Genomic DNA, 27,221 nt, shown 5'->3' with positions numbered 1-27,221 from the left:
CTGCCTCACTTTCCCCAATAATTGGCTCACCCTTCAATGGCTGCAGGCTTCCTCCAATATCTGTCCTGTTGATTGATGGTTCAAGAGTGTTTTAGATTATGGACCCCCCCCCCCCCCCAAATATTGGAATACGCTGCATTTGAATATATGACTTATCTTGGGATGCATCTACACTGTGACTGCAGTTTGACATCACTTTAATTGACATGACTCATGCTATTAACTTCTGACATCTGTACTTTGGGAAGGCACCAGCGCTCTCTGGAGGAGAAGGCTAAAGATCTAATAAAACTACAACTCCCATGATTTCATGGCATTGAGCAGTGAAAGTGGGAGTGGGTCCCTAGTTTAAACACAATGTTCATTTATGTGTACACCTAAGAAGCATGTGTACACCTAAGAAGCATGGCCTGAATATAACTTTGTACAATACTTTAAATACTTTTGTGCATGAAACAAAAGTAGTGTACATTGAGCCACTGGAAAGCAAAGGTGTCACTTTATCAGTAGAGCAGTTTTGTCTATGCTGACAATCGTGCTATCACTGTTCAAGCAGGGAGCTTTGAAGTGGTTGAACAGGAGCTCTCCAAAGTTTTAGGTCCTCTTACTGCCTGTTACAGGAAAAACCAACTGATTCCTGTTGTTGTTGTTCATTCGTTCAGTCGTCTCCATCTAAAATGCAGGCGGGTGCTTTTCATCTTAAGAACAGACAAGCATCCTGAGCTCTGAGGATTCCCACTGGAGCATTTCAGCACACCCAAATACTTGGGAGTTACTCTGGACCATGCTCTGACATACAAGAAGCACTGCTTGACTATCAAGCAAAAAGTGGGTGCTAGAAATAATATTTTATAACTGGCACAACTGGGAATAACAGCCAGACACAGTGAAGACATCTGCACTTGTGCTTTGCTACTCTGGCTGAATATGCATGTCTAGTGTAGAATATATCTCATCTCATTAAAACAGTGGATGTCTCTTAATGAGATATGCTGCATTATCACATTATATGGGTCTACATTGCCATATAATCCAGTTCAAAGAAAAACTGGATTCAGAATCTGGAGTCAAAATCTGAATTACATGGCAGTGTAGATGGGTCCTGAGAGTCTCTTATATGTGTTTGTGTGTGTGTGGATTCAGAATCTGGATTATATGGCAGTGTAGATGGGGCTTGAAAGTCTCTTATAAGTGTGTGGGTGTGTGTATAATATAATATAATATAATATGTGATATATATGTGTGTGTGTATGTGTGTATAATATATATCAGTGTGTATATGTGGATTCAGAATCTGGATTCAGAATCTGGATTATATGGCAGTGTAGATGGGGCCTGAGAGTCTCTTGTGTGTGTGTGTGTGTGTGTGTGTGTTGTTTATGTGTGGATTCAGAATTTGAATTCAGAATCTGGATTCAGAATCGATTATGTGGCAGTGTAGATGGGGCTTGAGAGTCTCTTATAAGTGTGTGTGTATAATATATGTGTGTGTATGTATGTGTATGTGTGTATATATATATCAGTGTGTATATGTGGATTCAGATTCTGGATTCAGAATCTGGATTAAATGGCAGTGTAGATGGGGCCTGAGAGTCTCTTATATGTTTGTGTTTATAATGTGTGTGTGTATCTGTGTGTATATGTTACCTGTTCATGCCCAGCATTATTTTTTAAATTTGAATTATTACATTTGGCCCAGCCATTGGCTTTTAAATGTATCATGTTATTGTTATTGTTTTTTTGCTTATTTTGCTATGAGTTTTTGTATTGTTTTTGTATTATTGCTGTTATTGGTATTGTTGTATTGTGGGCTTGGCCTCATGTAAGCTGCACCGAGTCCCTCGGGAGAAGGTAGCGGGTACAAATAAAGTCTTATTATTATTATTATTATTATTATTATTATTATTATATGTATATGTGTATATATTCTGAATTCAGAATCTGGATTATATGGCAGTGTAGATGGGGCCTGAGACTCTCTTATATGTATGTGTGTATATGTGTGTATGTGTCTGTTATACAATATACTTATATATGTGTGCATATATATATATAACGGTGTGTGTAAACATATACACACACATATAAGAGACTACACACAAGACCTCACAACCTCTGTGGATATTTATTTATTTGTCGTGTCAGAGCAACCAGTCCATTATATATTACATTTCTAACAGAACAAAGCAAACAGACAGAAAAATACACATCTTGTGAGTTTGGTAGTTGGTTAAATGTCCTTTGACCAGTATCTGGCCACTTGGAGTGCTTCCGGTGTTGCTGAAAGAAGGTGCATGTGGCAGGGCTCAGGTTGCATTGCAGCAGGTGGTCAGTGGTTTGCTTTTCTCCACACTCGCATGCCGAGGATTCCACTTTGTAGCCCCATTTCTGAAGGTTGGCTCTGCATCTCGTGGTGCCAGAGTGCAGTCTGTTCAGTGCCTTCCAAGTCGCCCAGTCTTCTGTGTGCCCAGGAGGGAGTCTCTCATTGGGTATCAGCCATTGGTTGAGGTGCTGGGTTTGGGCCTGCCACTTTTGGACTCTCGCTTGCTGAGGTGTTCCAGCGAGTGTCTCTGTAGATCTTAGAAAACTATGTCTAGATTTAAGTCGTTGGCGTGCTGGCTGATACCCAAACAAGGGATGAGCTGGAGATGTCTCTGCCTTGGTCCTTTCACTATTGGGATGCCTGCCATAGATGCAGGCGATACGTCAGGAGAGAATGCTTCTGGAACATGGCCATACAGCCCAGAAAACTCACAACAACCCTATACACATTTCTTTTTTTCCCTTTCTTTCTTTTGGATGTAAATTATTATAATGTTTGTAATGAAAACAAAATGTTCGAGCATCCCTTCCGTGTTGCGGTCTCAACGCCTACAAGCAGATCAGTGGGTGGGGGGAAGCCCTATTTTGGAGGGGAAGACTTCGCCTCTTTAAGAAAGAAAAAACTCCCCAAAATAACAGGAGAGATTTCCTTGCAAGCAGCACCAGCAGTCTTTTTCCAGCTCTGCAGCTTCTCGCCCCGCCCACAATCCTTCCTTCTGGCCCCGCCTCTGAGCGCGCGCTCTCAACACCGCGCTCGCGCCGGCTTGCTGCTGCTGGTGCCTATTGCTGCTGCTGCTGCCGTGAATCCCGGGGCGCGCGCTGCTTGAGCCGAGCCGGAGCTGTTGCCCGCTGCCTGGGGGCGGCGAGGGCGAGCTTTGGAGCGCCTCTCCTCCTCCTCCTCTTTCTCCTCCTCGAAGGAAGAAGGAGCAGGGCCAGGAGGAGCCGGGGCTGCTATGCTCAGGTAGCCTTGGGGCGCCTTTGCAGGGACGAGACCCTCCCTCCTCCACCGCTTGGAAGAAACTTGGGCTCGGGTCTGCTTCCCCAGAAGCTGCTCCAAGGAGGAGGAGGAGGAGGAGGAAGAACAGGAGGAGGATGGAGCAGGCTTACGGCGCGGGCAAAGCCGGGGGCGCCTTCGACCCGCAGACCTTCCTCCGGCAGCCCCACACAATCCTCCGGATGGTGTCCTGGGTAAGGCTTTTTTCTATGTTAAAGTGGGGGAAACGCAGGGTCTCCGGACCTGAGAGAAGCAGATCCCTCTCTGATCCACCCGGGGATCCATGGAGAGAGAAGAGATCCCTGGGCAAACAACCCCCAAGGTTTCAATGAATGCCCTTGGCAAAAATGGGCACACAGCAAGGAGGAAAAAAAAACCTTTAAAGTTGGTATTGCACAGCTTTGGGTGGATTTGAAGGGCTGCCTCCCTTCGTCTTGACCCCACAAGCTATGCAATCCAACCCCATCAAATCACTCCAGACAGATGGCCAGAGAAGGAGACACCATCATAGTCCTATTACTTATGACTGTCAGGCACTTCTTCCTAATTGTGGAATTATAGAGTTGGAGGAGACCCCCCTCCAGCCCAGCCCCATTCTGGCATGCTGGGAAACACAATCAAAGCACTCCTGAAAGATGGCCAGAGAATGGACGCTGTGATACTCCTGTAAGAGGCAGTGTATTGCCACTGACTGTCAGGTTGTTCTTCCTAATTGTGGAATTATAGAGTTGGAGGAGAACCCACCCACCCCCAAAGCCCAAGCCCCATTCTGCCATGCTGGGAAACACAATCAAAGCACTCCCGACAGATGGCCAGAGAAGGAGACACCGTTATACTCCTGTAAGAGGCAGTGTATTGCCTCTGACTGTCAGGTGATTCTACCTAATGATGGAATTATAGAATTGGAGGAGACCCCAGCCCAACCCCATTCTGCCATGCTGAGAAATACAATCAAAGCACTCCTGAAAGATGGCCAGAGAAGGAGACGCCATAATAGTCCTGTAAGAGGCAGCATATTGCCACTGACTGTCAGGCTCTTCTTCCTAATGATGGAATTAGAGAGTGGGAGGAGACCCCAGCTCAACCTATGCTGGGAAATACAATCAAAGCTCTCCCAACAGATGGCCGGAGAAGGAGATACCATCACAGTCCTGTAAAAGGCAGCTTATTGGCACTGATTGACAGGCCAATGGAATTATAGAGAGACCCCAGCTCAACCCCATTCCACCATGCTGGAAAACACAATCAAAGCTCTCCTGACAGATGGCCAGAGAAGGTGACACTGTCACACTCCTGTAAGAGGCAGCGTATTGCCTCTGACTGTCAAGCGGTTCTTGCTAATGATGGAATTATAGAGAGACCCCAGCCCAACCCCATTCCGCCATGCTGGGAAACACAGTCGAAGCACTCCTGGCAGATGGCTTTCCAGCCCCTGCTTACAAACCTCCAGAGAAGGAGGCTACCGCACTCTGAGGAAGTCACATAGCCCACTGCCCCAATATGGGAAGGTTTTTTCCTAATGTGGTATCACTTTTTCCTGCCCTTTGAATCCATTGCTTTGTGTCCTAACCTCTAGACCAGACCTGGGCCAACTTGGGCCCTCTCTCCAGGTGTTTTGGACTTCAACTCCCAGCATTCCTAACAGCCTCAGGCCGCTTGCTTTCCCCCCTCAGCCACTTAAGAATGTTAGAATCCTGAGGCTGGCCAATCAGGAATCATATGCAAATTAGTAGGTTGAGATAGCTTATGGATTGGGCCAGCTTGGGCCCTCCAGGTGTTTTGGACTTCAACTCCCAGCATTCCTAACAGCCTCAGGCCCTTTCCTTTTCCCCCTCAGCCGCTTAAGCGGCTGAGGGGGAAAAAGGAAAGGGCCTGAGGCTGTTAGGAATGCTGGGAGTTGAAGTCCAAAACACCTAGAGGGCCCAAGTTGGCCCAAGCCTGCTCTAGAGCAGCAAGAAACCAAACCAAAACAAACCTCAAGACTGCTCCCTCCTCCTCCATCCTTTCAAATATTGAAACATGGCTGTCATCTTCGAAAGGCTGTCTACCTTCCATCTTGAAGGAGTCTGAGAATGGCAGCTTTCCTTCCTCTGTCTCCCGCCCTCAGGATGGAGGAAAACACAGCACCGCAGATTGGGAATGGGGAGCGGGGAGGCTGTCTCCAAAGTGACCTCTAAGATGGGAGCCGGCAGTGTGGGTTCCTTGCCAGCCAGACTGCCTTTTCTGTTGCCTCTCCACCAAGTAGCTGTTGCAATGTTTGCAAACTGGTGGCCACCGTGTCAAAGTGGTGGGAGGAGATAAAACAAGCAAGACATGGAGAAACGCTTTTGTTATCTCTTCCCCTTCCTAGATCTTCCAGAGTATGATGTATTTTTTTAATAAGAGAAAGCAATTTGATTCTTGTCTCCATACCATTGCCTTTCTGGGTTGCTGTGAGTTTTCCGGGCTGTATGGCCATGTTCCTGAAGCATTCTCTCCTGACGTTATACCCACATCTATGGCAGGCATCCTAAGAGGTTGTGAGGTCTGTTGGAAACTAGGCAAGTGTAGTTCATATATCCGTGAAATGTCCAGGGTGAGAGAAAGAACTCTTATCTGCTCAAAGCAAGTGTGAATGTTGCAAATGGCCACCTGGATTAGTATCGAATGGCCTTGCAGCTTCAAAACCTGGCTGCTTCCTGCCTTGGGGAATCCTTTGTTGGGAGGTGTTAGCTGGCCCTGATTGATTCTTGTCTAAAATTCCCCTGCTTTTTGAGTATTACTCTTTATTTACTGTCCTGATTTATTATTATTATTATTATTATTATACATTTATACCCGACCCTTCTCACCCCAGTGGGGGACTCAGGGCGGCTTACAATCCATGGCATACAATGCCACATTACACATATAATAATAAACATAACATATCAATTTAAACAATTAACATATCAATTCAAACATACAATAATAAACATGACATAATAATTTAAATATAAATACAATAAAAAGCTTAGAAGTAATTCAAATAGAAATATGATAAAAAGCTTAAAAGTAAACATACAATAATTCAAATATAAATACAAAAAAAAAGCTTAAAAGAGTTTTAGAGTCTTTTTTAATACTGGTAACCAGATTTTGTTCATTTTCATGCTTTTCATCCAAATCTATGGCTGGCATCCTCAGAGTTTGTGAGGTCTGTTGGAAACTAGGCAAGTGAGGTTTATATATCTGTGGAATGATGTCCAAGCTGGGAGAAAGAACTCTAGCATTCTCTAATAACTATCATGTCAGACTACACAGAGAAGCCATTGAAACCCACAGCCATGTGGACAACTTCAGCAGAAAGGAGGAAACCATGAAAATGAACAAAATCTGGCTACCAGTATTAAAAACTCTAAAATCAGGACAGTAAAGAAATAGCAACACTCAAAAAGCAGGGGATATCCAGACAAGAATCAATCAGGACCAGCTAACACTTACCAACAAAGGATTCTCCCAGGCAGGAAGCAGCCAGGCTTTGAAGCTACGAGACCATTCAATGCTAATCAAGGTGGCCAATGCAACATTCATACCTACCTCGATCAGATAAGAGTTCTTTCTCCCACCCTGGACATTGCACAGATAAACCTCACTTGCCTAGTTTCCAACAGACCTTACAACCTCTGAGGATGCCTGCCATAGATGTGGGTTAAACGTCAAGAGAAAATGCTTCTGGAAAATGGCCGTACAGCCTGGAAAATTTGCAGGAACCCAATGGTTCAGAACCCTTTGCCCTTTCTTTACCCAATCCTTTTTCCCCCTCTGTTTTAAATTTCCCCCTCGGTGTCTGCAGAAATAAGGAAGTTGTGGAGGGAAAGAGATGACAGTTGGAGATCTTATGCTTTCCTCCAGACGTTTTTCCTGCTCCTCTTCAGTGTCAAGCATGTCTTCCCCCACCACATTAATGTGTAGCAGTTTTTACGTAAGAGCATCTCAGTGCAAGGGAGGAAGTGATGGAGTTAATGGGATCAGTCTGCAGGAGGGCGAAAGAGAGGAGGAGGAGGTTCCTTGCTCTCGGCTTCCCCCTTGGAATGGCTGGACGGAGTGGGGGAAGGTCACTTCATCTTGTGACACTTTTGCCATGGCTGCCTGTGTGCCTGCGGAGCAGCGCATGTAAGAAGGTCATTGGGATTAAGCGAGCAAGCTGCAAACACAAAGCTGGAGAGATTTGTCTCATGTGGGAGTTGTCCCAGGAGAGGGAAAGAAAAGGGCACAGGGAGTTAGGACAGGTCATGGAAATTAGAGGCTTGCCTTTGTTGACATACCTAGAAAGGCAGATCATCTGTGGAAGTATGCTGGGTGGGTTAAGAATGGTATGTGGTTGCCTTGGTTGGCATTCCTAAGAGCGAAGAAGCAGACTTAAACCTGGAATTTGGAAAAAGTTCCTATTTTGGACTTCCAGAATCCTCCAGCCAGTATTGAAGATGTCCATACTGGCTTGGGGGCTTTTCATCCAAAAAAAGTAACAATTCCAAACTCTATTTGCACTACATCTGGTCTAAGGGATAGGTAAAGGTTTCCCCTGACATTTAGTCTAGTCGTGTCTGACTCCGGGGACTGGTGCTCATCTCAATTTGCTGGTCCTTAGACACCAGCATGACTGCATGGAGCACCATTACCTTCCCACAGAAGCAGTACCTATTGATCTACTGACATTTGCATGATTTCGAACTGCTAGGTTGGCAGAAGCTGGGCCTAGGAACGAGAGCTCACCCCGCCTCCCGGATTCAAACTGCCAACTTTTTGGTCAGCAAGTTCAGTAGCTCAGCAGTTTAACCCACTGTGGCACCAGGAGGCCTTTTTTTCTTGGTTTAGCCCAATGTTATTTGGTCAAGACTGGCAAAACCTTTCTGTAGGGACTGATACCTAGGGACCAAGGCAATGTTTTTCCTAAACCTGCAATCTTTGGCATGCAAGGCTTGTGCCCTGCTTCTGAATTATGCCCCACTACTTAAACTATTTTTGCTGAACATATATTTCACTGGCATGATCTTCAGCCCAATATCCTCCTGATGTATTGAACTGCATCACCTATCCTCTGGGGAGATAGTAGAAGTTGTAATCCAACACACGTGAAGACAGCTTCTTAGTTGAGGGAGGCTGCATTAGTATGTTTCCAACCCTTTATTTGTGACTGTCAGAGTCCTTTTCCTGGCTGCATATGACTTGGGAAGTGTTGAGGGAAAGATTGGGTGTTGGGGGCGGGGTTGGATGAGAGAAAATGAATGTTGCAGAAACGCTAGCATAGCATTGCCTGGAAAAGATTGAAGATGAGATTAATACAGTTGGTTGCTGTGTCTGTCAGCCTTATTTTTACAGTATGGAAGAGATGCTAACAACATTCTCCTGTTTCACATCTTCTAGTGAAATTCACATCTTCTAGTGAAATTCAGCCTTAAGTATTGGTGCAGTAACCTTTTTGTTGTATAGATGCTTGAAGCAAAGCAGCAAAGAGTACAGGTGACAATGCAGTAACATTGGTCAACGTGGATTGACATGATGTGATGCTGTTAGAAGGATGTTTCTGTTCTTGGTAATCTGGGACGGCATGTTCTTCCCTGTAAAGCTCTGACTTCATTCTATTACTTCAGGGCTTCCCAGGTACAGGAGAAGAGAGAGGATTTCTGCAGTGTGCTGCTTTCTGCTTCGGAATACTGTCTTGTTGGCTCTCTTTGTGAAATTAGATGAGTTCCTCAGCTGCAGAAAGGAGACCAGCATCCAGTTTTTGTCTTGGATGTCTCCTGCTTCCCAAAGAACCAGTTTTTGCTGTACTTTGACCTTGGGAATGTCTTTGATGCCTTCCTGATTCATGCTGTAGTCTTTCTTTGCTTGAGTTGCAGGTTTGCATAAACACTTTACAAGCCATTCCTGTGCATGCTTGATTGGAAGTATGTCCACTGAGTTGAGTGGGCTTACTGACAAACACATTCGTAAGAATGAAGTTTTGAGAACTGCAGTGTTGGTTTAAAACAGTGTTTCTCAACCTGGGGTTTGGGACCCTAGGGGGGTCGCGACGGGATGTCAGAGGGGTCGCCAAGATCACCAGAAAACACAATATTTTCTGTTGGTCATGGGGGATCTCTGAGGGAAGTTTGGCTCAATTCTGTCATTGGTCGGGTTCAGAATGCTCTGATTGTAGATGAACTATAAATCCCAGCAACCTCATCTCCCAAATGTCATGGTCTATTTTCCCCAATCTTCACCAGTGTTCACATTTAGGGATATTGAGTATCTGTGAGTATCCACTTGGGGATATTGAGTATCAAGTTTGGTCCAGATCTATCATTGTTTGAGTTCACAGTTATCTCTGGATGTTGGTGAACTACAACTCGAAAACTCAAGGTCAGTGCCCACCAAACCCTTCCAATATTTTCTGTTGGTCATGGGAGCTCTATGTGCCAAGTTTGGCTTGATTCCATAGTTGGTGGAGTTCAGAATGTTCTTTGGTGAACTATAAATCTCAGCAACTACAACTCCCAAATGACAAAATCAACCCCCCCCCCAACCCCACCAGTATTCAAATTTGGATGTATTGGGTATTGTGCCAAATTTGGTCCACATCCTGCACACCAGATATTTACATTACGGTTAATAACAGTAGCAAAATTACAGTTATGAAGTAGCAATGAAAATAATGTTATATTTGGGGGTCACCACAACATGAGGAACTGCATTAAGGGTTAAGAAGGTTGTGAACCACAGTTTTGAAAGATTGGAATCAGCTTGGAAATGAACTATTTTTTCCTTATGTTTAAATCCTTACATTTGAATCACCCCCTTTCCTTATGTTTGAATCATCCCCCTCCCTCCCTCCTTACAGTTAGTTATATGTCAGCATTCACACCTTTGTCCACTTTCAGTTCCAGCACAAACTTGCGTTGCAGTGAAAATGTTAACCACGTTCACTCTGAAGCATCCCTCCCCTGCTGAACAGTTTTGAGACGTCTTCCTTTGAAACTGAATATAAAATCACAATTGTAAAGACACTGATTCCTGACAGTCCCATTAACATTTGAAGCACGTTTTAATTATTCATAATAAGAAATTGTAAAGTAAAAGATACTACCCTCATTTCCAACAAGCGTGTGACGTGCTTAACCACTGATGTTGTTCCTTTTTGAAGTTATATGTATTGCAGTAGTTGTCAGTTGAACATTTTTCACTGCATATAGTCTCCAAAAGTCTGTATAGTATAACTTTATTTTGTGTCATCCTACAATGCTACAGGGAACCCCCTGGTGGCGCAGCGGGTTAAACCACTGAGCTGCTGAACTTGCTGACTGAAAGATCGGGGAGCGGGTGAGCTCCCACTGTTAGCCCCAGCTTCTGCCAACCTAGCAGTTCAAAAACATGCAAATGTGAGTAGATCAATAGGTACCGCTTCTGCAGGAAGGTAACAGCGCTCCATGCAGTCATGCCGGCCACATACCCTTGGAGGCATCTATGGACAACGCCAGCTCTTTGGCTTAGAAATAAAAATGGGCACCACCCCCTGAGTTGGACACAACCAGACTTGGACACGATGTGTCAGGGGAAACCTTTACCTTTACTACAGTGCTACGCTCCCACATATGTTTCTGGGACATAGATTCATAGGAACATAGATTATATTGTTGGAAGAGACCTCAAAGGTTATCCAGTTCAACCCTCTGCCATGCAGGAACACAGAATCAAAGCACCCCCAACAAATGGCAATCCAGCCTCTGCTTAGAAATCCTCAGGGAAGGAGACTCCACCATGCTCCAAGGCAGCATATTCCACCGCGGAATAGCTCTTACCATCAGGAAGTTCTTCCTAACAGCTCTTTGAAACTTTGGATCCCTTGAATTTTTAAAAAGCATCATTGTAATCATAATGATCATCATAATAAACCTGAAAATGCAGAGGCAGTATCTAATGGAGAGAAACCAAAAGATTAGAGCCAAGTTTAGATTTTTACATGTTTGAATTTCAGATCTAATTCATGCAATCTATGGGAACATCCCATGTCTTTTACAGTTATCCTGGAATAATAATAATAATAATAATAATAATAATAATAATAATAATAGATTTGTATCCTGTCCCATCTCCCGTCTGGGGTCTCAGAATCGCTCACAACAAAAAATGGCAGTCATTTGATGCCAAAAATACATAATAAATAAACCAAATAATTAATATGACACAGGTAAACAAGGTAAACAATAACAAATCAATAAAACACAAATAAACATTTTGTACAAATATTAAAAGCTGATTCAGTAAATTAAACACATATTGCTGACTTGGTTCTAGCTTATTTATTAATGCTAGCATTACTGCATCATTTTTAATAAGTGATATATATTTAAACATACTAATAAACAGGACTAACCTGATGCTATAGATTTCCAGTATTTTCTCAAAATAATAGAATTTCTCCATGCTCACAAGCAGCATTGCATAAGCAGATTTCAGTAGCATACAAGTCATTGACTTGTTGCTGAAAGTGCTGTTACATTAAGCCTTCTTTGTTTTGGGTACTGGACGTAGCTTCATTCCTAATATATCAAGGACCATTTTTTAATTTTTTCTGTGTCAGGAGCGACTTGAGAAACTGCAAGTGTGAGAGAATTGGCCGTCTGCAAGGACGTTGCCCAGGAGACGTTCAGATGTATTGATTTTTTACCATCCTTATGGGAGGCTTCTCTTATGTCCCCACATGGGGAGCTGGAGCTGACAGAGGGAGCTCACCTGTACTCTCCCTGGATTTGAACCTCCGACCTGTCCTTCAGTCCTGCTGGCACCTGTTGCACCACCAGAGGACTATATTAGTTAGAATCAATAAGGACTACAATAAGTAGAGAGAAAAATGTGTACTTGAAATTCCTGGAATGCCGTTCTGGAATCAAAATCCACCCCTTTGAAGTTTTAATTAAAAAAAATGTTATGATTCAGAAAATATATCTCATTGCTTTGGCATTGGGTGATCCTTAGGATCCATTTAAGAGCCCAGCCCTTTCCATGTTTACTTGGTGAGTTCTCTTGGGATTTACTCCTGAATAGGTGTATACAGAATAAGATCCTGTTTTTGTGCATGTTTGCGTGGAAGCAAGCATCACTGAGTTCAACAGAATTTGCTTCTAGGTTTGCATGAAATTGCCCGTAATTAAAGCTATTTGGAACTAATGAGGACTGGTAACTGGACAACCCTGGGAATGAGTTCCTTTGCAAGTTACAAAGGAACATCTGCTATAGAAATACATGTAGGGTTCCATAGCCTAGATTATAATTAATGGGAAGAAACAACCCATTGTAGTTTTTTTGAGGCAATTTTCTCTGAATGGAGTAAGCTAAAGGAAAGCTGTTGACACACTTACAGAAAAAAAAAAGAGTGCAAGTGGATGGGTGTGCACTGCAGTACATCTCCTCCCTTCCCGAAAGGGCATGCCAACATGCATGTTCTTCTGGTGATGACAGATCGGGGCTAAAATTAGGAGAGGGAATTTTATCCCTATTGAAGCGAGTGTAATTTACTGGAACAGCTTAATATCTTAGCATTCCCATTGAGGCAGAGAATAAAAAGCAGGTGCAGAGTAGGTGGGACATATGCAGATTTGTTTTATTACATGGTGGATTTCCAAGTAAGGCACTTAATATAATCCTGGTAGGGCTTTTAGCCAGGGCTTCTGTGCCTTAAACTAAAACTCAAGAAACAGTAGTTAGCTATGAAAAACACACTGCAAGCAATATTATGTTAAGTGTGTGCATATGCTTAAATTTATTTCAAGGGCAAAATTGGGATCTTTTGATAAATAATTTTAGGAGCAGACTGCAAGTGCAGTATAATCTGAGACTAAACCATTTGTGGTTGCCAGCTTTTAGTTGGCTGCTGCATTCATGCCTTGTGTGGTATCTCCATAGGGAGATATTAAAAAGCATATTTTCATTTTATGGGGAAATGCCTGTGCTAATTTTTCTACATCAAGATGCAGGGAAACAGATCAGATTAACTTTTCTGGTCGCTTTACAACCCAAAAACCATGTATTTATGCTTCTTGTATCTTTTTGCAAAGAGGATTCATTTCTGCTGCATTCACAGGGTCTTCATTCTCAGATAACAGGTGTCTTTTGGAGATTCCATCTGAACATTAGGAAGAACTTCCTGACTGTGAGAGCTGTTCAGCAGTGGAACTCTCTGCCCTTGCGTGTGGTGGAAGTTCCTTCTTTGGAGGCTTTTAAACAGAGGCTGGATGGCCATCTGTTGGGGGTGCTTTGAATGTGATTTACTGCTTCTTGGCAGGGGGTTGGACTGGATGCCCCACAAGGTCTCTTCCAATTCTATGATTCTACTGCTTGCTCTTGTTCTTAGTACAAGACTGTTTTGATGATAGCAACACTGGTGGTTTGAAAGGAGGACATAGATAAGAAAACTACACGATTCTTAATAGTTTTTAGAAAAAGAGAAGTGTTTTATCTATTACACGGGGGTGGGTTCAAAAGTTTTGCCTCCTGTGTCATAAAAACATCATGAATGAACATATAACAGCAGAAGTTGCTACAAACCATAGCCTGAACTATCCTCTACATAAAATTATCACTCAACATAGTCACCATCAATTTGTACACATTTGCACCATCATTTAACCCAGGCATCAAAACTATTTTGGAAAAATTCAGGGTTTTGCTTCGTGACCCATGATTTTAAAGCTGTTTTAATGTCATTCAAGCCATTGAATCTGAAACCACATAGGTTGTCTTTCAAGGGTCCAAATACGTAAAAGTCAGAAGGGGCCAAATCAGGGCTGTAGCGTGGGTTAAAACAGCTTTAAAATCATGGGTGATGAATAAAAACCCTGAATTTTTCCAATGGGTTAAACAATGGATGTTTGGGAGTTGTAGTTTCCAAAATGGTTTTGATGCCTGGGTTAAACAATGGATGTTTGGGAGTTGTAGTTCACTTACATCCAGAGAACACTGGGGACTCAAACAATGATGGATCTGGACCAAACTTGGCATGAATACTCGATATGCCCAAATGTGAACACGCGTTGGAGTTTGAGGAAAACAGACCTTGACATTTGGGAGTTGTAGTTGCTGGGATTTATAGTTCACCTACAATCAAATAGCATTCCAAACCCCACCAACGATAGAATTGGGTCAAACTTCCCACACAAGCCAGGCTCACACGCTTTCCGTCACCCACACATGTGCACCACTGTGCCATGTGCCAAGCACGCCTGTTCTCCCCTCCCCTGTTTGAAGTCTCAGAAACAGCCTTCCAATCACAGTGAAGGAGGGCTTTTGGTGGGAGGATTTGCTGTTTCCGAAAAGGAAGAGAAGGACAGGTTGAGAGATCATTGGCCTTCTCGGCCAAAGGGGTTTCTAAGACCATCAGATCTTAATCTCTGTCGTGGTTCATAGGGGGAGATGTGTTTGGACAGGTAAATTGGGCCGGGGCCGTTTAGGGTTTTATAGGCCAAAGCCAACACTTTGAATTGTGCTCAGTAATAAACTGGGAGCCAAGGGAGCTGGCATAAAATGGGAGTTGTGTGCTCACTGTATGCTGCTCCAGTTATTAACCTGGCTGCCTCTCGCTGGACTCTTTGAAGCTTCCGAGCAGTTTTCAAAGGCAGCCCCATGTAGAGCACGTTGCAGTAATCTAACCTAGATGTGATGAGAGCATGAACCACCGTGGCCAAGTCTGTCTTCCCAAGGTATGGGCACAACTGGCGCACAAGTTTCTAAAAAGCTTTCTGTACAGTTTTTATCTGCATAGGCTCTTTGTTTCACTTCTAATCTACGAGCAAGGTAATGGTGACTCAAACTATGGGAGGAGGCAGTCTTGCTTTCCAAACCTTTCTGTGCCTCTAAGCCTAGGAGGCAAAATCTGGCCTTGTGTGCTATCAAGGGAGCTTTTTGCCTCCATCAGCAAACAAACTGTTAATTTTAATGAGGTGCGCCTGTTGCGTATTGTTTTGAGTTTTCCAGTTTGCCCGAAGGCCTGTCCATTCCCTTAACAGCTGGGCTGTCCCATTTAAAATAATCAAACAGCTTTGGGGTGTCTGTTTTGCAACTCAAGGCCTTTTTGAAATGGCATATGTTTGAGGAAAATTAATGCACAATACAACTCTACTGCTTTCAAGTGAAAGGATGCTCCTGTAATGATACTTTTTGTACTGGCCTTTCTTCTATGCTTCTCAACAATCCCCAAAGCATGCAAAATATATGCACATTTAATGGGACTTATTTATTTACTACTACAGTATATTTATATCCTGATCTTCTCACCCTTTCAAGGGATTCAGAGTGGCGTACAGTGGCAATATTTCATGCTGCATATTCAACAACATAAAATACAATACAGCAATGCAATAGACGGGGTATTTTTCAATGTCAGGAGCGACTTGAGAAACTGCAAGTTGCTTCTGGTGTGAGAGAATTGGCCGTCTTCAAGGACATTGCCCAAGGGATGCCCAGATGTTTGATGTTTTACCATCCTTGTGGGAGGCTTCTCTCATGTCCTCTGTGCTGTAGCTGACAGAGGGAACTCAATCTGCTCTCCCCAAATTCAAACCGCTGACCTATCGGTCAACAGTCCTGCCGACACAAGAGTTTAACCCATTGCACCACTGGGGACTCCAATAGACAGTTTAACAGACAGTTGAAACATCGATAAAACAATGACTTCTTCCTCTTTGCCTTGCAAAGGTCATTTTTAATTAATGTCTTAGTGGTGTTGGATCTTGAAGGGTTGTGTTGTGTGCAAATAGTCAGCAAGTGAATGTATTTTACACCAGTGAATGAGATTTTCTTCCAGGTAGTTCATAACTGTAATTTTCCTACTGTTACGAATTGTAATGAAAATATCTGATATGCAGAATGTATTTTGGACCAAATCTAGCAAAAATACCCGATATGACCAAATTTGAATAATGGAGGGGTTGGGGGGGGATTGATTTTGTCATTTGGGAGTTGTAGTTGCTGGGATTTATAGTTTACGTACAATCAAAGAGCATTCTGAACTCCACCAATGATGGAATTGAACCAAACTTTGAACACAAAACTCCCATTACCAACAAAAAATACTGGAAGGGTTTGGTGGGCATTGACCTTAAGTTTTGGAGTTGTAGTTCACTTCCATTCAGAGAGCACTGTGGACTCAAACAATGATGGATCTGGACCAAACTTGGCATGACTACTCAGCATGCCCCAGTGTGAACACTGACAGAGTTAGGGGGAAATATACCTTGACATTTGGGAGTTGTAGTTGCTGGGATTTATGGCTCACCTACAATCAAAGAGAATTCCAAATCTCACCAATGATAGGGTTGGGCCAAACTTCCCACACTGAACCTCCATGACCAAAGAGAAAATACTGTATTTTCTGATGGTCTTTGGTGACCCCTATGACACCCTCTCATGCCCCCCCCCCCCCCCCCGGGGTCCCAACTCCCAGGTTGAGAAATGGTGATCTGTTGCCTAGCTGTCTGTCACACAGTTGTTAAAAGACATAAACCCAGTAATGTAAAACAAAACAAAAAAACAAACAAACTGGTAAGTTTCCTTTTAGCATGATGAAACATAGCCTTTTTGTGTGTTTGACTCCAGAAAAGCAGGAGCTGTGGCACTGAGCAAACTATAGAACTATTATGTCATATATTCACAATCAATTCAGCCATTATGTGCTATCTTGGGAGAGTTTACACTTGGCTTAAAAGCTCCTGGATAGGAATTGTCATGTGAGTGGGAAAATGGCATGGATTAGAAACAAGCTGCACTTTGTCAACTGGATTTCCTAATAGGGTGTGTTTTATTCATTATTTATTATTATTTACTTTATATCCATGGACCCCCTGGTGGCACAGTGGGTTAAGCTGATGAGCTGCCACACTTGCTGACCGTAAGATCAGCAGTTCGAATCCAGGGAGTGGGGTGAGCTCCTGCTGTTAGGCCCAGCTTCTGCTAACCTAACAATTTGAAAACATGCAAATGTGAGTTGATCAATAGGTAACGCTTCGGTGGGAAGCTAGTGGCACTCCATGCAGTCATGCTGGCCACAATACCTAGGAGGTGTCTACGGACAACTCCGGCTCTTTGGCTTAGAAATGGAGATGAACACCATCTCCCAGAGTTGGACATGACTGGACTTAATGTCAGGGGAAACCGTTACCTTTATCTTACTTTATACACTGCATTTCTCACCCCGCAGGATAGAATCAGAGAATCATACAATCATAGAGTTGGAAGTGACCTCATGGGCCATCCAGTCCAACCCCCTTCCGAGAAGCAGGAAAATTGCATTCAAAGTACCCCTGACAGATGGCCATCCAGCCTCTGTTTAAAAGCTTCCAAAGAAGGAGCCTCCACCATACTCCGGGGCAGAGAGTTCCACTGCTGAACAGCTCTCATAAAATGAGTTATATATCCCGGCAAAAATTCAATGCTGCATCATAAAACAAGCATAAAACAAACCCAAGAGCCCATATTTTTCTGGAGGCATTTAAATACAGTACAGATGACATTTACAAGCAACATTCTGACTTGAACAGATCTGATCCCCCCCCCCCCCAAACATAGAAATAGCACACGAACTAGTTTTTGGGCAAATGAGGATAGACTGGTTTTACTTTCAAGAAACTGCAGAGGAGGGATTTCTATAAGAAAATACTCCAAGAGAGAGGACTTATAACAGAAAGCATAAATTGTGATATAGATCAGAGGTGGCAGCTGTACTGTGAATTCAATGTGAACATGCAGTAGGGCATGGCAGCAAAGATATCCGTGGTTATTTCAGTTGAGTTAAAAGAGAAGCACGGAATGGAAAAAATGGCCGTTTCCCCTTTGTGTGTATTGTATTTTAGGCTGGCATCCTCTTTACACTTATTGACCGGATATATACTTCTGAGTAGATGTGCGAGGTTGAGATGACTAATAACTAATTACTAATAACAAAAACCCTGTAAGAACAGAATCTCAAATTGCTGGTAGCTCTTGGGGTGTTTTGCCTTAGCAACGATTTCCGAGTCTCAATTATTTAAAAGAACAGCATCAAAATGACCCCACAATCCTGTCCTACATAATATTTCTGAGATGAAACCCCTTAAGGTAACTAGAAGCAGATTTTGCATGGAAGTTCCTGAGCTCATAATTCTTTAATTGCCAGTTTATGTTTTTTTGTACTTGGCTCTGGATGGTAGATTTTGCAGTTGTAGTGAAGAATAAAGACACTACACTGGCAATGAATATCCACATAGTTAAAGCAATGGTATTCCCCATAGTAACCTATGAATGTGAGAGCTGGACCATAGGGAAGGCTGAGCGAAGGAAGATAGATGCTTTTGAACTGTGGTGTTGGAGGAAAGTTCTGAGAGTGCCTTGGACCACCAGAAGATCCAACCTGTCCATACTCCAGGAAATTATGCCCGACTGCTCACTGGAGGGAAGGATATTAGAGGCAAAGATGAAGTGCTTTGGCCACATAATAGGAAGACAGGAAAGCTTGGAGAAAACAATTATGCTGGGGAAAGTGGAAGGAAAAAGGAAGAGGGGCAGACCAAGGGCAAGATCGATGTATGGTATCCTTGAAGTGACTAACTTGACCTTGAAGGAGCAGCCATGGCTGACGGGAAGCTCTGGTGTGGGCCAGTCCATGAGGTCACAAAGAGTCAGAAGTGTCTGAATGAATAAACAACAACAAAATAAAAACAACTGCCCACCTCTGTTTTAAAACAGTCTAAGTAATGTCAGCTTTGTATACTATACTTATTATTTTCTTTTTATTTCATAAGGGGAGGTTCCAAGATGGAAATTGTGCTATTTCTGTGACTCTTGAATGTCACTGCAAGTCTGCTGCAAAGAAAATGAATTTTGATGGGTGCAGCAAACAGTCCCAAATAAATTAATGGTACCAGATTTTTTTAAAAAAAAGTTTTGTTGATTTATATTCTATATGTTTCCCTCAGACCTGGATTGTCAATTCAATACTTAATTAAAAACACTTTCCCTGTGAGTGATAACTGTGACATAACATTGAGCTCCAGACAGTTGCCCAGCTCTGGTTTATATCCTCAATACTGGAATATTTTCCCAGCAGTAACATCTTTTGGAGCAAGCCGATCCTATATTATAGAATATCTTATTATGAGTCCCCTCGGGGAGATAGGGCAGGTTATAAATTATTATTATTATTATTATTATTATTATTATTATTATTAGATATAAAGCAAGATTAGTACACAGTAAACAAGATCATTCTGCTGACTTTTGTATTTGATCACACGTCAGACACTTCCCAAGTGTCTAGGACTGTGAATAATGTGTGCAAATCCAAGTAGGGTGACCTTTTGCAGCTGACAGATGGTAATTTTGTCAGAGCCAATTGTTTTTAAGTGCAGGCCAAGGTCTTCAAGCATTACACCCAGTGTGTCGATCACCATTGGGACCACCTTTACTGGCTTGTGCCAGAGTCTTTGCCTATCTTTAAATCCTCATATCTTCTTTAAATCCAGTTGCTTCTCATCAATTCTGCTGTCACCAAGGATTGCAACATTGACGATCCATACTTCATTTTTTTCCCATGATCATGAGGTCAGGAATATTGTGCTCCAAAACTCTTATCAGTCTGAATTCGGAAGTCCTCAAGTAGTTTAACGTGTTGATTTTGTGTAACTTTTTTAGGCTTGTATTATTACAGTTTTGTTGTTGTTGTTATTCTGAAACAAAAACACAGTATGTCACAGCAAATGAGATCTATATGCTGGATTTCGTATCACAAAATTACAAGTCAAACACTTCCCAAGCGTCTAGGACTGTGTGATGTATTTTCGAATGATGCACGCAGATCCAAGTAATGTGGCCTTTTGCAGTTGACAGATCATGATTTTGTCAATGTTTATTGTTTCCAAATGCTGGCTGAGATCTTTTGGCATGGCACCCATTATTATTATTATTATTATTATTATTATTATTATTATTGGTGCATCATTTTTACATAGACCGGAAGACACAAATTAAATCCTTATGATTTCCTGGTGATATACTATAAGGTGGAATAGAAAATCATCTAATAGATTTCCAACGAAGGCCTAAATACCCAACACTCACAAATGTTCAGTAATTTATATTGGATCTCATTTGGAATAATCCTCGTTGCATCTGAAAAAACAGCAATGTTTGTTATTCTCCAGATGTATCTGAAAGGCATCAAACACTTCTCTAGTATATAGTTGCCAAGGTTGGTTCTTCAGGTCTCAGTCTGGCAACTTATTTAGCACTTTACCAAAAGTACAAGTTAGATTTTCAGGAAAGGCCCTTCTCTCGGTCTCACCTCCATCTCAAGCATGTTGGTGGGAACGAGAGAGTGGGCCTTATTGGTGGCTGTATTCATTCAGGCTTTTAAGGATGAAGACTTCTAAGATCAATTCAGGGGATGCTGTGGTTTTTAACTTTAAATATGTTTTACAATTTTTACCTGGGAATTAAAAAAATATTGTTTATATTTCATCCTGTTTTAATGTTTGTATATTTGTATGTTTTCAATGGTTATGTTGATGCTTTTATGTGAAGCCGCATTGAGTCCCCTTCGAGGCAAATAAAGTGGGGTAGAAACAACAACAACAACCACAACAATAGTGTGTAGATGACAGTTGCAAAAAGTATTGGGGTCTCTCTCTCTTTTTAAAAAAGAGTAGCACAGGAAACTGTGGTTGATGTGTAAAGCACAAGATTGGGAGGATTCAGAAAGAGTCTTGCAGAGAAATTGAGCAGACAAGTCTCCAGGTAATGAACATGCTTGCGGACTGCGTAGTGCAGGCTACTTGGGTCATGTGCCTCCATAGCAACAGCGGAAAAGCTTTTATCTCCTGCAAAATGTTCTGCCAGCTATGTGCTTCATTCTGCTGTAGCTGCTCCTGTAAGATCACAAAAGGCAGCCAAAGAAAATGTCACATATTAGAAACCAGTATCACTCATCTGTACTGCATTATGGAACACAGATGCAAAAAATGAGAAGCAGAGCCATCTTTTGCCCAATGTGGCCCTCCATATTTGCCACCATGACCCATCAGATGGGGAATGTAGACGTTATAGTTCAGTCCACTTGCAGGATGTCAGGTTGGGTAAGGCTAGGTTATATCGTGATAGTTAAAAGTTGTCTTGAGGAGCTTAAATATTAAAGATGGCAAAGAGGGCAGGGTGAAGGCATTATTTTGATGTATAGAGAATCAGTTATAGGATTTTCTTGGCAGGATTTACTCAAAGAAGCATTCCCTTTAGACTGGGAAATTATGACTTGCCCAAAGCTATCCATTGTGGTTTCCATGGCCCAAGCTCTGGACTCTCAAAGGTCCTACTTCACTTATCAAATTACTATGTCATGTTGGCTTCTAGTGTAGAGGAAGATACCATGTTTCAAAAAGGAAGTGAGTAGCTCACAGTAGAAACAAACCAGGCCAAAATCAAAAACAAAAGTGGTGCAGTGATGGTGATGTAGTCTAGTCTGTCCCAGGTTGTCCAAATGGAGAAGCTGCTGTGTATACACACACATATAATATTTGTGGTTGGGATAGCCTCAGGCTTCTTGTGTGAGAGAAGGAATGCGCACATACACAGAAGCCACAAGAAAAATACTAGAGAGAGTCAAAGAGGAACAACAAATGACAAACAGGGGGTTATTAAATATTATTTTAATTTTTTATAAAGAATTATTTTTTGGGAGGAAAGCTGCAGTGCTAGACTGGTGCAGGAGTTCATAAGCCAGAGGACACACACGCGCACACAAGCCAGGTGAACTGGGGCAGGTGTCCACAAGCCTGAAGGCAGGCCCGTAGCCAGGATTTTATTTCGGGGGGGGGGGGGGGCTGAGTTTGGTTCGGGGGCGGGGGCTGAGTCTGAGTGAAAGAGGGTCTACCCTAGCAAACCTTTTGTATCGTTACCCCAATACCCCCATGCATATGGGATATATTGAGCATGGTGATCAGATCATGATATGAATAAAGATAACGGTTTAAATAATGTACCAGTAAGGCCTTCTCGCGGACCACCATGAGAATTTGGGGGGGGGGATTGAAGCCCCCCAAGCACCCCCCCCCCCCCGGCTACATGCCTGCCTGAAGGTAGAGCAGGAGAGGGAAATCAATGAGAATGTCAGTCAAAGAGGAAAATGAGAAAAAGAAAGAGCTTTTTCGTATTTTTTTAAAAAAAGTATTTCAGGAGAGGAAGGGTCAGTACAGAGTTGTCGTACAGTCCACAGAGCAGAATCACCTCTGACTTTAAACACCACACCAGCTGGGTAAATCAGCAAGCAGTTTATTTAAGAATATAAAAAGGCAAAGCAGTGAAAGGTAATCCACAGTAAAAAGTAATCCAATTGATATAAAAGAAGACAGGAACAAAAGAGTCCAAAAAATCTATGAACTTAGGTACTTGAATCCATGAACAGAACAGAAGCATATTCCATAGGATAACCATGAACTAAGGGAAACCTTGATGCTGGAAACTTGATGTTAATCTGACGTCGCTTCAATGGAAGCAATATTTCTCACTAGTCACTTATAAACCCTGCCCTAATTCCAAAATAGTTAGGAACGGATTCTTTTTTAATTTCAGTTTCACATCCAACTTTTGTTGGAATCTAGCCGAGCGTCTTAATTGCTGTACAGACTGTCTCTGTTTACTGAAACATCTTTTCCTGTTCAAGGGCTCACTCCACTCATTAACTTCTGTACCTGGGACCTCGAAATCAGCTTCATTCTTAGATAAGTGATCAGAGAACTGCGGTGCAAAGCCTTTCCCAAGCTCAAGGCCTTGAGAATGCTCTTGCAACAACTCAGGCCTCTCATTCCCAGACCCTGGCCCAGAAACCGAATCAACATCCTCATTCCCATCATGAAAGTCAACATGAACACGAACATCATTCCCATTCCCATTCCCAAATCAGCATGATCATCAAACACAATCATAGGCTGAATAGGCTGACATACAACACGAGTACAGAGAGAAGCAAGAAGGTAGAGCTGGGGAGGAATTGAATTCTTTCTGTGGGGACTCAGGGGAGTAAGGCTATCTCCTCTCTTCAGTAAACAACCCCAATATTTAAACAAACATGCCCAAAAATACCCTTTCACAGCCCGCCCTCCCAAATGCATGCTCACCTTCACTTCTCTAGCAAAATAGTAAAAAAAAAAGAAGGAATGAAAGCAAATGAAAGCAAAGCTAATACTAAGACGGCACTGAGATAGAACACAGAACTAGTTGCACATGAGCAGCTTTGTTCTGATTGGCTCAGGCAGGTAGCAGGGCTCATAGCCTCACAGGGAAACCCATACACATGTGGGGGTGCCTCTCCGCGCTCCACGTATAATCAAAAGAAATTGAAAGCAACCATTTTCAGCAGCCATACGTTTTGTTGTGGCTGGAAAAAAATGACTATTCTGCCCATGCCGTTACGGGCAATCCGAAAATGCCGAATCATCCAGAGCCAGTTTTAACAAACGGATCTGTGCACAACCCTAGTACACATATGGGACAAATACATTAGGTTTGTCCAAAACTCATGTAGGGCTAATTTCAGTAGGGATAATAATGAGTATTCCTACTTATATAGGGATAATGAGATACTCAAATAAGGATATTGTTCCAGTTCACAAGTTCTTTAGGATCATACTGGGTGAAATAAGGTGAGGATTTACCAAAGCTCCTTAGCTTTGCTTTCAAGAAATATAGCGCTACTAGTTATCTCTTTTGTGAGTACTACCAGAGGAAGGGCCATGCTTTACTCTCACAAACCAACTTCTGAATGGAAAGAATTCGACAATTGATCTTCCAGATGGTGTTCTTAAATTCCCTGTCAAGGAACAGCTTCTGTACAATTCTTAAAGGCAGAATATGGTAATAATCATTCAATTTGGATCTGATAATCATGCTTACTTCCTCTTACTTAACCAATTATACTTTCAGCTCTTGTATTTAAAAAACAGTTAAAGCACAATGTCAGCTTTGTAACTAAAGCTATGACTGTGTCTTTCAGAAAACACTATTGAGGAATCAGGTTACCTTGGCATGTATGGATTTTCTAAGGAAACATAATTATTTCTTTAGGTGCGTGTATGTTTTATGAGTGCTGACCTGATCTTGTGGGAGGTAAACCAGTTAGTATTTTGGGATCAGCAAATAAGCTGTGGGGGTATGGGCAGGAGATAGGGGTCAACCTCAGAACTTTGTAATATCATTCAAAAGCAGAGAAAGAATGGCTAAATTATGGCTGGAAAGCACTTAAATGCCTTGTTTTTTATTGCAAGCTTGACTGCTTTCTACTTACAGGTGGTTAATGTTTTTACTGCTTGCCTACCAAGTGAAGCATAAGCAGGTGTGTGGGGTGTGGGTGAGATATTACCCAAGTATCTGTCTGTCTTACGAAATAGTAGAACTGATTGATAAAATGGATATGTAGTTACCCCACATTTTTCCTTGCAGCTCCCTGTAGATATAAACAGTTGCCATTTTACATTGCTATTTTCCACAGCAGCTGAGTAACATGGTTCTCATACATAGTTCTGGAAACCCTGGCCTAAGGTGCACCTTCAGAGGTATGGCATCTGTCTTCCCACAATTTATGTATGTGCTATGGGTAACATTTTTCAGGGGCCCCTGGTGGTGCAGCAGGTTGAACCGCTGAACCGCTGGACTTGCTGACCGAAAGGTTGGTGATTTGAATCTGGGGAGCGGGGTGAGTGCCTACTGTTAGTCCCAGTTTCTGGCAAACTTGCAGTTCCAAAACATGCAAATGTAAGTAGATCAATAGGTACTGCTTTTGTGGGAAGCTAACGGCGCGCCATGCAGTCATGCTGGCCACATGACTTAGGAGTTGTCTATGGACAACGTCGGCTCTTCGGCTTAGAAATGGAGATGAGCACCACCCCTCAGAGTTGGACACGACTAGACTTAATGTCAGGGGAAACCTTGGCCTAATTGCAATGTGGGGAGCTGCCTTGTGTGCTTCTGCTATTGGAGTCCCTTGGAGAACATTGTTATTTCTGCCATCATGAACCACAGAAATCCTAATCGGTGCTTTCTAAATCCTGTTGAACAATGGGCAGTTTTGGATGACTACTTATTCTGGAAGCAGGCACTCAGTTCTTACAAGCGCAGAGCATCTTAAGAAATCCTAGGAATGGAATTGGGTCTTGAATATGACCTCACCTGCTCCCTCATGCAGGTTATTCCAGGCCGTGGCTCAGACATATTATGTGGGAAGTGCTATGAAGCTTTTGCTGCCTGCACGCTTGTTCTGTGTTAAATGAGCAGTGTTATTTCTCCAAGCAAGTGGTCCAACAGCAATCCTCAGATAATGATAAAAGCTTCTGGTTTTTATCTTGTAAATGTTTCTGGTGCATGCCTGTTTTAAAAGGCTTTGATATGACAGCTAGTGGGTTTTTTTAAATTCCTTCTCTTGCCATAATGAGTCATTCACATACATGGTAGACGGTTGATAAACATGCGGCCCAACCCTGTCGTTGGTGAAAGATGTCATCATTTACAACATAGCACCTTTCCCAGACCCATTATGAAAGTGTTTGAGAGTTGAGCCCAAAACTGTATATATCTTAGTGTATCCGCTAAACAGTATTTTGAGCAGAAATGAAGAGATTGTGCCATCTTTGCAAGGATCATAGAATTATTGAGTTGGAAGAGATCTCATGGCCACTCAGTCCAACCCCCTGAGGAGAGACAAAATGAAGTAAAAGTAGAAACCCACATATATTTTAATATTCATCGCTGAACTGTTCTGGGTCTAGATCAGTGGTTCTCAGCCTGTGGACCCTCAGATGTTTTGGCCTTCAACTCCCAGAAATCCTAACATATGGTAAACTGGCTGGGATTTCTGGGAGTTGTAGGCCAAAACATCTGGGGACCCATAGGTTAGGAACCATTGCTCTAAGGTTTCAGGAAGTATGTTTCCAGCTTGACCTGGAGGTGCAAGGAATTTAACCTGGGCGAAATAAGTGATATGTTGATAGTCAATAGATATAACATGTGGTTAACATAAGTAAACAGGTAATGTGCAGACACACCCATACACATCATAATTATTATTATCCTATTCAAGCTAAAAAGTATTTTATAAAACTCATAGAATTCATTCTAGAAATCAATATCTGTTTATAGAGCAGCCAAACTCTGCAAGAACATCCTTACCACTCATAGAACACTATATATTGAAGTGAGCAATTCAGCAACTGTTCAGCAACAAATGTTAAAATATATGTGGGTTTCTACTTTGCAACAGGATTTTATGTATATATACAGACAATCCCCAAGTTACAAACATCTGATTTACATACGACTCCTAGTTACAAATGGGGCAAGACAGCTAGAAGTGAAAGGAACTCTATCCGTAAGAAGGGAAATTCACCCCTGAAAGAGTTATCATGGGAAAAAGGCATCACAACTGAACTTTTATCATCAATTGTTTCCACAACCCAGTTATTTCAAAATCCAGTTGTCACAGGGACAAAAAGTGAGGTGAAATCTTCTGAATGGTCAGAGACAGCAAAACAAATTTAAGCTGCATGTTAACCCTTCCCTACGAAATCCAAAACTGAAAAAAGAATTGGCTGAAGTTATACTTTAAAAGGATCCCTTGGTAGCACAGCAGGTTAAATCGCTGAGCTGCTGAACTTGCTGACCAAAAAGTCGGCAGTTTGAATTCAGGGAGTGGGTTGAGCTCCCACTGTTAGCGCCAGCTTCTGTCAACCTAGCAGTTCAAAAGCATGCAAATGTGAGTAGATCAATAGTGGGAAGGTAACGGCGCTCCATGCTGTCATGCTGGCCACATTACCTTGGAGGTGTCTATGGACAACGCCGGCTCTTCAGCTTAGAAATGGTGATGAGCACCACCCCCCAGAGTTGGACATGGCTAGACTTA

General features: G+C 42.5%; 1 protein-coding gene across 2 annotated transcripts in view; it reads left to right on the top strand.

Moving 5' to 3' along the window:
* The first annotated feature begins 3,072 nt into the window (after positions 1 to 3,072).
* Positions 3,073 to 27,221, top strand: part of SYNGR1 (synaptogyrin 1) — a 54,641-nt gene continuing 30,492 nt past the window's right edge. Inside the window, exon 1 of one of the 2 annotated variants that reach the window (XM_060777078.2) lies at positions 3,073 to 3,510. In XM_060777078.2, the coding sequence (XP_060633061.1) occupies positions 3,415 to 3,510 (96 nt within the window). In that variant the 5' untranslated portion in view covers positions 3,073 to 3,414. The remainder of the gene's footprint in view (positions 3,511 to 27,221) is intronic. The other variant, XM_060777077.2, reaches the window with a different exon arrangement.

The sequence above is a fragment of the Anolis sagrei genome, chromosome 5, assembly GCF_037176765.1.
Source record: "Anolis sagrei isolate rAnoSag1 chromosome 5, rAnoSag1.mat, whole genome shotgun sequence".
Taxonomy (NCBI): domain Eukaryota; kingdom Metazoa; phylum Chordata; class Lepidosauria; order Squamata; family Dactyloidae; genus Anolis; species Anolis sagrei.
The sequence above is the reverse complement of the archived record's forward strand: the minus strand, read 5'-3'. Positions and strand labels throughout refer to the sequence as shown.